The sequence below is a fragment of the Ochotona curzoniae genome, unplaced genomic scaffold, assembly GCF_017591425.1.
Source record: "Ochotona curzoniae isolate NIBS_2020 unplaced genomic scaffold, NIBS_Ocur_1.0 contig_4754, whole genome shotgun sequence".
Classification (NCBI taxonomy): Eukaryota; Metazoa; Chordata; class Mammalia; order Lagomorpha; family Ochotonidae; genus Ochotona; species Ochotona curzoniae.
Genome location: NW_024466378.1, coordinates 1,500,003 through 1,512,726, shown reverse-complemented (window position 1 = coordinate 1,512,726; position 12,724 = coordinate 1,500,003). Strand labels below are relative to the sequence as shown.

Genomic DNA, 12,724 nt, shown 5'->3' with positions numbered 1-12,724 from the left:
CCATGGGACAGAGGATTAGCCAGTTGAGCCACCATGCTGGGCCCAGGACCTGGTTTCATAATCAACCCACAGTAGAGGCTTCGAAGAGACTCCCCAGAGATGACTGTAACTGCAAAGCATGATGGGAGAAATGAAAAGCTGTGTGTGGATAGAGGATGCTGAACATAAGGAAAGTCAGGAATGTGGGAACAAAACCAGGTGTTTTTCTTTATGATTTGTTTCGTTTGTCTTAAAACAGAGTTATATAGAGAGACACACAGAGCGACCTTCCATTTTCTGATTTCCTCCCCCAAATGGCTGTAATGGCTAGGACTGTGCCAAACCAAAGCCAAAATTTCTCTTTTGGAACTCCTTTGTGGATGGCAGAAACCCAAGAACTTAGGTCATTTTCTGCTACTTTCCTAAGTGTATTATCAGGAAACTGGAGCAAAAGTGAGGCAGCTGGGACTCAAACTGGTGCCCATATGGGATGCTGGCATCCCAGGCAGTGTTTTATCCTCTAAGCCATAATGCTGACTCCAAAGCTGTTTTTTTTTTTTTTTTCTATTGATCCTTCCTACCCCAAGGCTAACAGGTTCTGTTCACACTGGGTGTACAGACAACACTTTTCAAATAGTGGCTTTATTGGAATCTAATGGGTATGCCAGACAATTTAGACTTGAAACTTACCATTAAATGACTTCTACATTTACAAAAGTGTGCAACCGTCAACACAGTTAATTTGATAACATTTCCACCAGTCAACAAAGAAGAAACTCCATGCATTTAGCTACCAGTCCTACCTCCTGTCTTCCCTTCCCATCTGGACAGCTTGTACTCCTCTGTCTCCATAGATTTGCTTGTGAAGGTGGAAAGGCATGGCATGTGATCTTTGAGGTCTAGCTTCTGTCATAAGGTTCATCCACTCGAAGCATATACCAGATCTCTATTACCTTTCAAGATTGGAGACTCTCTCGTGTTGTGGCTCTGTCACACTTTGTCGCTCCTTTCACCCATGAAGGGATTTGACCTGGTTATTGTGGGTGCTGCTTGGATCTGACCCAGGTCCTTGCACAGCTGAACTATAGGGTTATTCATGGCCCTAAAGAGCCCTTTAATTAATCTTAGTTCTTGTTACTTTTTAATTGCTACCTCCCATGCCTGTTGGTTTCCCCAGGATTCTATGAAGTCAGGGATAGCCAGAGTATCCATGAAGTGCCTGCCTTGGCAATAAAATAACACACCAAAACAGCTCTGTCAGGATGGCCCACTATTGAGGGGGGAAATGCCTGGAAGTACACAGAAAGTATCTTTTCTGGCTGGAGCTCCCCCTAGCACTTCTCTTCCGTAGAGGGAACGGATGGACAAGAGAAGATCACATGCAGTTCTGGACATCTCTCAGCAGATGCAAGGTTGCTTCTGGCCCCACAGTTACACTCAATGACAGCCCTTAGGCACTCACTCCCCACATGCCAGGTTTCCTTCAAAACATTTCAGGAGCAGAAACTCATTCTCATTCCAATGACACTGTATCACAGGTACCACCAGCACCATTATCATCAATCATCACCACCATCATCCACTTTTTATACGTGGAAAACAGAAGCACAAAGAAGTTGGGGAACTTGTCCAAGGCCATGGCACCAGCAAGTGGAGAGCCAGGATTTGAACATAGGCATTCTTACCAGAAGTATGGATCTTGAACTATGTCCCACATAGAGCACTATGAAATTGCCAGTGTAAATTGGAGTCGTATTGGCCTGTGTTTTGCTTTCCATGAAAGAAGAGTGGGAAAGCCTACAGAAAAGGGGCACATGATGACATCACGGGCTGGAGCAAAAGCTCATGAGTGTTCATTTGCAAATGAGGAAGCTGAGGCTCAGAGAGGTTCAACATATGTCAGAGGCAAGGCTGAAACCGGGTCTGACTCTGAATTGCTTCTCCAACTTCCGCTCTCTCTGCTTGTCCGCTCTTACTAGAATCGTCAAGATCATCTCTCTCCTTCTGCTGGCATATCTGTGCATAGGCTTGGTAGAATACATTCCCGTTATCTGTTGTCACATTACTATAATGATACCTGAAATGAACCTGTCCCTCCTTCCATCCATCATCCATGCTGTGACTCTGACCCTGCACTAAGCCCACTGGCCACCAGAGGGCCCTCCCAGGCATGCAGTGCTGTGGCCCACATTGGTTTAACACCATCAAAGCAGTCAGGACTGTGTCCCATTGACAGAGGGGTGCTAAGTACTGCAAAGACCACCGAGCGTCAAAGCAAAGTTTGGGGAGGGAATCTCCAGGAAGTCCTGGAGATCTCAGTGAGGGACACCCTGTGTATTTGGGCCCTTTGGGGAGCAGAGGATATCAACTGGTTGTTTCCTTGGAGAGGGTTACAGAAGCCAAAGTCTTGCCAGCTTCTTGCCGATTCCTAAAGCCCGCAAGGGAGGGTGGATTGGGGATAAAGCCCGTAGCGGGTAAGTTAGGGATCTTTGAGACTGTTTTGATCTTGGGTGGAGAACTTGCTCGTATGCACCTGTTCACATGTAGCTGTTCCCATTCCTGTGCCTTGTCTGTTACTGCTCTCCCTCATCTCCTCTGCAGTCCCACCACCCACCTTTCCCAAAAAGGCTGTTTACTCCTGGAGGCCAACACTGTTATCCTGGTCTGCTCTTCAGTGTCATGTGAAGTGAATGAATGATCCAGTGGAAAGGATGAGGGCCACAACATTCACGTGTGACACCTGGAATTTGTGACCCTCCATCACTGTCCCAGCTGCATGGTACACCAAAATATACCATGGTACATTGCCTGGTAACAACACATGGTAACACTAAAATGGCAGCATCCAGAGTAACAGAGGCAGTCCCTTCTTTGCAGGTGAAAGCCAGCTCTGTGTCAGGCAGCTCAAGACACCCAGAGCTCTGTCAACAACCTCTTCTCTTCCCCACCGTTCCCTTTAATTTCGTTTCATCCTGCAGCTTCAACTACCAGTGACTCTAAACACTTTGTTTCGGCCTGATCCAGATATACATTTGACTGCTTTCTGCTACATCTCCACTTGGATGCCACATATGCTTTGCAAGTGTCTAAGACCAAGAAAGAATTCACTCCACCTACTTCTGTCCCCACAGCTCACACAACCCATCATCCAAGTCAGACAACCAGGAACCAGCTTCCCTTTATTCCCCACAACCAACTGCATTGGGAACCCCCAGCAGTCTCACCTCCAAACCCTCTTCTCATCATGTGCTTGCCACAAGCCTGGACTACTCCACCATCTCCCCTCTGCCCAACCAGCGTCCTTCTCTTGGCCTTCACCACTCCTATTCTCTTCCATCCGTGGTAGCTGACCTCTCACCTTCGTCTCCACAGGTGTCCCTGCCACGCTCTGTTCTCCATCTCTCAACCTTTGTTCTGTCTGTGCTTCTATTCAGACTTTTCCTCTCATCTTTTCCCTATTTTTCCCTTCCAGGAGCTGTGTTCCCACACCCCACAGAGAATGTGCCCTTTTTCATCTTTTCCTAACATGTAACAAATTATCTGATGCATTTTCCTGAATACAAAAGCTCTTCAGAAAACTCTTGGAGAATGAAGAACCTATGCCTGCATTTCAGAAGTTTTTTGTACCAAAAATGACCTCATCCTTTCATGTTCTTTGAAAACATTTTAGTAGCTTCATATATGCTTATTGTTTGCTTCTCTTCTAGAAGAAAAACTCTAGAAGGACAAAAATTGTGTCTTGCTCACAGTTAGACACCATGGCCTAGAACAGTAAATGTTTATTCACAGGAGTCTGCAGAAATCTCCCATCAAAGCAGCAGAGTCAGGATAGTCTACAGGTGTGGAGAGATCTAGTCTATAGTCTATAGAGCTCTAGAACCCAGAACATTGCCGTGCTAGCACCTGCCAGCTTGAATGGCTAATGACTTGGCAACTCTGGCCCCAGTTCCTCTTCTGGAAGAGGTGAGAACCGCTGAAGGTATACCAGCTGCCGTGAGCTTGGCGTCTCCCCATACAGCAGGTGCTCTAGGTAGGACAGAAGACCACCTGGGTCCCAGTCCAGTGTACTATCCATTCTCTGAGGATGGTACTGGCCAAATACAGGGATGAGCTGGAGAACTGAGGTATAGTACGAACAATGCAAAGGAAGATTCTGGAGTCTTTGCAGTATCCCCATAAGGTTGTGATGATGCTTTTGAAGTGATGGTTTCAGTGTGACCAAACTGAAAGGAGAGGAGCACCTTGCATGACCATCTTAAGATCTCTTCCCATTTTAAAGGAAGCGTTGCCTTCCCTGGCCTGTTTTTGGTGAGCAAGAGGACCTTCTTTTGAACCACATACAAGGGTTCCTCAGCCCCAGGAACAGCCCACGCATTGCTTCTTGCCTTAAACTAGACAATGAGACCTCTCTGGTAGTAGGTTTCCTTACACTGTGGCCCAGAGAATGGTAAACTCTTAGGTCTTGGAGCAAGGAGGAAGATGGAGAAACAGCACTAAGTCCAGAAGGTACAAAGAGCCCCTCATTGGCCTGCATACAAAGATCCCCCACATAGCTGGCCAGCAGCATCCAAATTGTATGTGCTTAATATGGCAACCATGGGAGGTCAGAGGCAGGAAGTTCTAGGCTGCCCAAACCCAGGACTCTACAGTTCTTGGGAGAAAGTCCCCTAGAAATGGAAGCACTAGCAGTGGTTTTTCTCCTGGCTTTGGCTAAGTCAAACTGTAGCCATGCCTGCCTTCCAGTCAAGGTGGGATGATGGCAGGGAGGGCTGATGAGCATGATCTGGGCCCAGGAGATCTGAGATCTGTAAAGACGCTGGCAGGCTAAAAGGACACAAGGAAGATGAGTCTGAGAGCAGGTGCGAGGCACAGAGATCTGTTGGAGGAGAAAGGACAGGCTGAGTTCCATCCAGGCAGTCATCAAGACTCGAGGGTAAAGGCAAGCAGTAAGTGTGGTGAGGGAACTGCAATAGGGTGAGACCCACAAGGGTTACCAGAGGGTGTCAGGTGCCTGAGCCCTGATACTGGCCAACTGGTTGAATGGAAGGAATGGGAAGAAGCCAGCTTTGGATGAGACATTCCATTTCAGGCTCCATGTTTATCATAGGAACAACAACAAAAAAAAAAAACCCAGATCATTTAATCCTGGGGAAGCTGGTGGGAGCCTAGGACTGTCTGAAAGTGGATGGGCACCTTGAGTCCTTCTCAGAACCAAAACACAAACAAGGTAGGAGTATGGCCTTACCAAGATCATGTCATCAGAACTGAGGGCGCTACCGGCCTGTGGCTGAGCCGGCATGGCCTTGAACCCCTGGAAGGAGGTCGGTAGCTGCTCCTGGAAGAACTGCAAGGCATAGATCCAAGCAAAGCCTCCAAAAGGTTGAGCCACACACGTCTCTCCAAAACCATCTCCCTCCATTGCTCCCAATGGCTAGTACTGATTTTGAGATTTAAATAGCACTTTTTAGTTTGCAACGCTGTTTATAGTTTACAAAGCACCCTGCTGCTCAGGAGTTGAAGTTGTGCGTTTCACAGATTCTCCTGTGTGATGCTAGCTAGTCTACTTGGCCCCCTGACTCTCAGCGTGTCCAGCTGGCAGAAGGCAGCTATCAGTCCACCTCCTGCAGCAGAGCATGGACAGTGTCTGGACCAGGACTGGTGAATGGATTTAGACCTTCTAGTGTCTAAAGAAAACTCACTAACTTGGCTCCAGTAAAACACATGCAGACCTATTGTATTCTTTCCCGCTACCCAGCCTTTTAAGCCCTAAATACTTCCAGAAGCCTCATAGTTCTCTCTCTGCTGAACCTCTTGCCAAGCCCTGTTCGAGACAGGGAAGTTGGGGAGGAGTGGTTGATTCCTGTTCTGTTCTATTTTTAACCAGAGTGTGTCTTCCTACACTGCCAGTGATTGGTGCCTCTGAAGCCAAGGTGAAGTGCCCCATCAGCAGAACCTGAGCAATAAATAGCAGCGGACACAGAGGCCGGTCTGTTACACGGCCAGGAAGCAAAACAGATGGACACACTAAGCAGCCAAGAGAGGCTGAGTTGACCACACATGCTCCCTAAAGCCTCCACTATTTGGGGAGGAGTAAGTGCCAGCCCCTGCCGGCTCCCAGGTTGGACGGGTGCACGACTGAGGATGGCACTCGGGCTCTGCGGCTTCCTGCCAGCGGTGTGAGGAAAGCTAGCATCGTCGTGTGCAGAAACCAAGCCTTATAACAGTTTAAGCAATACCAGCACGGGGGTTTAGGCAGGACGGGGGTGAGCTCACAGCCCTATTCCTTGCTTCAGAGCAGCAGGTTCATGGTTCCAGCAGCTGTTTCCCGAACTCTAAACAAAGCCTCATCAAAGCTTTACCCCCATTTCCTTAGCTTGGAGTTGGTCAGCAGGGGGTGGCGGAAGATGAAGGTAGAAGGGTCCGCCGCCCTGCTCCGAGGGAATAGCAGCATAGACCAGGCTGATGATATTTGCTGTGGAGGATGCAGGCAAGTAAGAGAGCTTGGAGATCCTGCAAACACAAAAAGACTGCGTTGGCGGGGAGGGAGGGCACAGTGTGCAAGCTTGCAGGAGACTGTGTTTGTGACTCCGTTGACACAGAAGACCTGTGGAAAGACAGAGATGAACTTGGACAGATTATTGCCCAAGCTCTCCCAGCTACAGGCTAGACCTAAAGCAGGGAGGAGATAAATTTGTATAAGAAATGTCACCATCAGGCCCAGCACCTTGGCCTAGAGGCTAAAGTCCTTTCCTTGAATGCTCCAGGATCCCATATGGGCACCAGTTCTAATCCCGGCATTTCCACTTCCCATCCAGCTCCCTGCTTGTGGCCTGGGAAAGTAGTGGAGGATGGCTCAAAGCCTTGGGACCCTGCACCCGTGTGAGAGACCTGGAAGAAGCTCCTGGCTTAGGATCAGTGCAGCACCGGCCCGTTGTAGTCACTTGGGGGGGTGAATCATCAGATGAAAGATCTTCCTCTCTGTCTTGCCTCCTCTCTCTATATATCTGACTTTGCAATAGAAATAAATAAATCTTAGGAAAAAAAAAGAAATAGAAATGCCACTATCACAATAACAATAGGAACATCATATCTCTTGGATTTTAAACTTAAAAATATATATATAAAGAAGGCCATTTAGCTAGGGCAAGCATTTGGCTCAGTGACTGTGTTGCTTCTTGGTACTCCTGCGTTCCTCATCAGGTACCTGGGTCACACTAGCTCCTCTACTTCCGATCCAGCTTCTGGCTGATGAATGCGCTGGGGGCAGCCGGTGATGGCCTAGTGCTTGGGTCCCTGCCACCCATGTGGGAGACCATGATTGTGCTCCTGGCTCCTGGTCTCAACTTGACTCTTGCAGCCATTTGAGGAGTGAACCAGTAGATGGAAGTGCTCTCTCTCTCTCTCTCTTTCAAGCTCTGCCTTTCAAAGAAATATATCTTTTAAAACACTACTCAATAAGGCACATTTGTTCATCCTATTTCATTACGACTGAAGGTCCCTCTCTCCAAATGCATTTGGCCAAGCTGAACAAGGAAGTGATATTCTTACACTGCGGCCTTCCTCTCCTGAGACCTTTGTGGAATGAGAAGCTGGAGGTCCGTGCTGCCTCCAAAACCTGCAGGCACCCCTCCAGGACTACACCAAACTGCATCTGCCCCCAGGTGCCCAGAGGCACACCCAAAGCCAAGCACATTGTAGATGTTCATCAAATGTGGTTGCCAGAACAGTCTTCCAGAGGTTTGCACAGAGGAACAAGTTTGCACAGAGGAACAGCATTTCAACAAATGCTGTTGAAATACCTAGTTGCCAGCCCTGCGCAAAACCCTAGCGGTTAAAGTCCTTGCCTTGAATGTACTAGGATCCCATATGGGCGCCAGTTCTAATCCTGGCAGCTCCAATTCCCATCCAGTTCCTTGCTTGTGGCCTGGGAAAGCAGTCAAGGATGGCCCAAAACTTTGGGACCCTGCACCCGCGTGGGAGACCCAGAAGATGCTCCTGGCTCCTGATTTTAGATTGGCTCAGCTCCAGCCATTGCGGCCACTTGGGAAGTGAACCAGCAGATGGAAGATCTTCCTCTCTGTCTCTCCTCCTCTCTGTCTCTCTGCCTTTCCAATAACAATAAATAAATCTTAAAAAAAAAAAAAAAAAGAAAAGAAAAAGAAAAAGAAATACCTAATTGATCTCCTCTTTAGATGAAATCATCTCAGCATCCCAGCATCACTGGCCTTGCATGGCACCAGCTGATGAAAGCCCAGTACACTTTGGCTGAATCATTTTTGCTTCTTGTGTTTTCAGGAAAGACCGGCAGAAACCAATGCTAATGTGGACAGCTCAGCATCCCCATCAGTGGCCCAGCTGGCCGGGCGCTTTAGGGAACAGGCAGCTGCTGCAAAAGAGGTAAGTCTAGGGGCTCCAGCACCCCTTTCTCTGTGAGAGGCTGGATGAAGGTTCTTCAACAGAAAGAGGCTTCCCTATGCAAGAAGCAGGGGGAAACAGGGTGGAGAGCTGAAAGGGCTTGCCTTAGAGATGGAAGTCTGCCTCGGTTTCCTCCCCATCATCCTATGAGGCAGGCTAAGATCTTGCCCAATTGTGCCCCTGGGTTGGCTCAGAGAGAAGAGTCTAACCTTGTAGCCTAGGAATCAGGAACAGGAAAGGAAAGAGGTCGAGGGGTGTCAAAGGATTCCAGAAGAATCACAAAGCCCAAGGAAGAGCGGAAGAAGAGTTGAGCCTTGGGGAGGGGGTTGATTCAGACTGCCGCTGGTGATAGGATATGAGAGTTACAGGGGACATCAGGATGCCTGGTGGTCCCTCAATGTCCTGGAGCTGAAGGATAACTCGCCCAACTGGCTCCTCGGCAATTGCAATGAGTCCAGCTTTTTTGAACATCACAAGAGTGCCTGCAGGCTGGCTGTGGAGGTCCTGTCGAGAAGGTTTCCTGTCAGTGGATCCCTAGCACAAACAGATGCTCTAACAGCAAGGGAATGACAGGAGGGGCTGGAAGTCAAAACGGGTGGGCAGTGAGGGGCTGCTGATTTAAACAGTCTACGACTGTGTCCATATTGCATCATCCCCTCCCACCCCCACACCTGCCTGCCCTGGTTCCCACCTCCTTCTTCTCCCTCCCTGTTGCCTGATAAGCGCTCTCTTTCTCTCTGTGTGTCTGTCCGTCACCATCCCTCCTCTAGACACCAACCAGTAAACCAACAAGAAGAAAACCGCCCTGCTCCCTCCCCCTGTTCCCCCCCAAGGTAGAGCTGGGCCAGAATGGCGAGGAGGTAAGTGCAGTGGGCCGGGGCTCCAGGACAGGACTGCCTGGAGGAAGAGGCACTTTGGTCCTGCCTGGGGATTCCTCCTGCAACTGAGATCCTGGGAGGAGTCTCCTCCCCTGCTGGCTCTCCCTCCCCTATCCCTCACTTTGGAAACTAGGCCCCGCCCTGTTCCCTTGGGCTTGGTCAGGGACACTATGCTACAAGCCTGGGACTTTCAACAAAGAAGATAAATGGAACTCAGGAGGAAAGAAAGCTTTTCCACATCATCTTGGAGTAACATGTGGAGAAAGGCAGGAGGCAGAACTGTGACATGGGAGACTCTGTGGTTCTGCGATGTCTGTCTGAAGGCTGGAGGTTGTTCTGGATGGCCAGGAGGAAACCAGAGCCCTTGCTGGCCTTGGATCGAAATAGCCAATGCTACCAATGTAATAAAGACTCCGGAATCACAGGTCCTAGACAGTCCCTGAGTCCCAGCCTGCGTACTCACCTAACCCTAGTTACCCGAGTGTGGCCCCAAGAGCCCCTATCCCAGCAGCCCACACGCCTCAACTGCTGTCAAGGTCCGTGCCTGAGATATAGATCTGTGAGTAACCTCATTGAGTTACATGCCTGGACCCCAAAAGACAGCTCAGCTCCTGGGTTCTTCCACCAACTGTTCCATTCTGGGGACGAGCATCCTCGGTGCCTGTTGTGGTCCCGGGCAAGCCTCTTGGTACCCTCATCCTTGCATCCATGAAATGACAGAGTCGGAGCATGGCAGCAGTTTTCAAAGATTTTTGTCAACCCAAGATACTCAGCAGATCAAGTCAAGAGTTGGCTGTTCCTGGCCCGGTGGGAAAGGCTGGGGGGCCTGCAGCCTGGTTGCTTTGACAATCCTCTGCCCTCTCACACCAAACAAGGGGCTTGTGCTGGGAACAAGTCCCCAGGAGCACTGTTTAAAGCAGCAGTGTTTTGGTTGGGTGTCTTCAAGCGCCAGTATGACAGGCCTAGGCCGCATGAGGTTACCAGCCAGGGTTAAGTGCATACCACCGACTTCTCCTTGCAGGGGACCAGCCTCTGTTCACAAGCTTTCCCCACTGGGCTGGGTGGCACAGCTGCCATGCAGCAGGTGAAGGCTGTGGTTACTGATCACCCAGGCTTGGCCCAGGAGAAGTCGCCAAGCCATTTTGAGCCTGCTCCCTTATTTGCAAAATGGAGACAGGGACTCTGGCCAGCTAGATCATGTAGTCTGATGGGGAGAAGCTTTCTTCCCTGGAATGAAAGCAGAGTGAGTCAGGTGGGTTCTGGTCAGATTAAGCAGCTCTCTTCCAGGGTTTGGGCAGTGATAGAGTTACAGGTTATACCCTGTGGCACACAGAGCACCTCAAACTAGGAGCTGCACAGCATCCAATAACCAAGCAGTGAAGGAACGGAAGGGTGGTGTTTTGTGTTTTCTGAAGGTTTGTTTCATTTTGATTTTGTGGTTTTTGGGGGGTTCCGTTTTGTTTTATTTGAAAGTCAGGGGACAGAGTCCTACTCAAACACAAGCAACTGCCAGGGCTGGCCCAGGCTCAAGCCTAGAACCAGGAGCCCCTTCCAGGTCCCCCTTGTGAGTGACAGGGACCCAACCACTTGAGCCGTCACTGGCTGCCTCCCAGAGCACCCATAATCAGGAAGGGGGATTGGTAGCCAGGACTTGAACCTGTACAATCTGATGGAGGTTGAGGGTATTCTGAGTGGCACCTCAATAACTGTGCCCAAGCCCCCTCCCCGGTTGAGGGGGTGGAGCAGGTGTGGGGGTGGGTTGGGTGGCTTCAGTCCTGCCTGGGGTGGCAGACTGCTTGCTCGTAGGGAGAACCCTGCCTCTGGGGATCTGTGACCTCATGGCCTTGAGTTCCTCATAGAAATAGCCTGAGTGGCCAGAATTTCCCAGTAGTGCTGGACCCAGCCTGACCCCTCTACTGCTTCTGCACTTCTGGAGTGCAGTCTGCAGCTGGCCAATGCTCTTCCCAGAAGGAAGGTTCATTCCATCCCTTTTGATCCCTGACACTCTCTGGACCTGCTGGGGCCTAAGATGCTGGAGACAGGCCCCTGGGCAGCACCTGCTGACTGCAGAGCCCTCTTGCAGGGTGAACTTGACTACTTCTCTTTGACAGAATCAGGCAAGTGTTTCCTGCCTCATCAGCTCAGAAAAGAGCTGAGAAAAACTCCCATCTAAACAACCAGCTTATTTTCCAGGCCTTATAGATCTAGCCACTCTGGAGCCTCCTGCTAAACCATAAACAAAATGCTGCCACCTGCTGCCATCCTCAAGAACTGCATGAGCAGTTATTTTGGAAGGATTTGCTAGAGTTAGTGGAAATTTTTACTGGGAATGAGGTACAGGTAACATGTACTAGGCACCAAATTATAAAAAGATCCCTTCTTTGCCCTGAAGATATCCAACACCTTAAAACTGTCCTCTCCTTCTGCATTATCACATCATTTCCCTCACGAAGTCTTGGGAATCTCAGAGCAAGGAGCTGGTGCTGGTTTTGTGTCATAGTGAAGAGTTATCATTTGCAATGCCAGCATCCCATAGGAGTGGCTGTTCCATGGCTGGCTGCTTCACTTCTGATCTGTCTCCCCACTAATGGCCTGGGGAAAGCAGCAGCAGATGGCCCAAGTGTTTGGGCCCCAATACCTACATGGGAGATCTGGGTGAAGCTATTGGCTCCTGGGTTCAACCTGGCATGGCCCTGGTCATGGCGACCATCCAGCAGATAGAAGAACCATCTATCCCCATTTTTTGTGACTCTGACTTTCAAATAAATAAATAATCTTTTAAAGAGAGGAAGAGGAGTTGACCTTTTCTCCTAACACAGGATCGGAAGGCAGACAAGGGTTCCTGAACTAACCTACCTTAAGTGATCCCAGCACACACTCAGCCAGCTCTGCAGCACATGGGGTCCACCAAGATGGCTACTGTGGGGCAGGGACAAAGCCATGCTCACCTTTGTGCAGCCCACACAGTGCCCGGATCACAGCAGACATTCCACAGATGTATGCTCAACCACGATGAACATTCCACATTCAGAAGACAGTGCCATTGGAAGTGCTGGGGGTGCTCGTGCAGAACTCCATAAGCATGAAGGAGGGACTCCCAGAATACCTGCCTGGTTTCACCCCAGGCCTGTGTTTCCTTGTTTTCTTTTATGGCCAACAGAATTAGATGGCCATTATTGCCCTATCTCTTGGAAGCTCCATCCGATAGTTGAAGGTCCCAAGGTGAAGGCCTTGCAGGTGCAGGCCCCCTCATCATGCCCAGGAGGCCCCCTGGTTTTCAGATGTCTGTCCTGGCTCTCCTGACTTACGGCTTGCAGTGAGATGATGGAGAGAGGGACAGGAGGGGCTGCCTCCCCAAGAAGTCAGTGGAACTAAGTGACGCAGTCCAAGGTGACACCAACTTCTGCTTGCTGGAGGTTTCTGGGGTTCAGCCAGAAACCAACTCCCTTCAT

The 12,724-nt window shown here is 49.7% G+C and overlaps 1 protein-coding gene across 2 annotated transcripts in view; it reads left to right on the top strand.

Moving 5' to 3' along the window:
• RCSD1 (RCSD domain containing 1) overlaps positions 1-12,724 on the top strand; it is a 64,465-nt gene that overhangs the window by 38,545 nt on the left and 13,196 nt on the right. The window contains exons 2-3 of one of the 2 annotated variants that reach the window (XM_040987562.1): positions 8,275-8,376; positions 9,165-9,254. In XM_040987562.1, coding sequence (XP_040843496.1) covers positions 8,275-8,376; positions 9,165-9,254 — 192 coding nt within the window. The remainder of the gene's footprint in view (positions 1-8,274; positions 8,377-9,164; positions 9,255-12,724) is intronic. The other variant, XM_040987563.1, reaches the window with a different exon arrangement.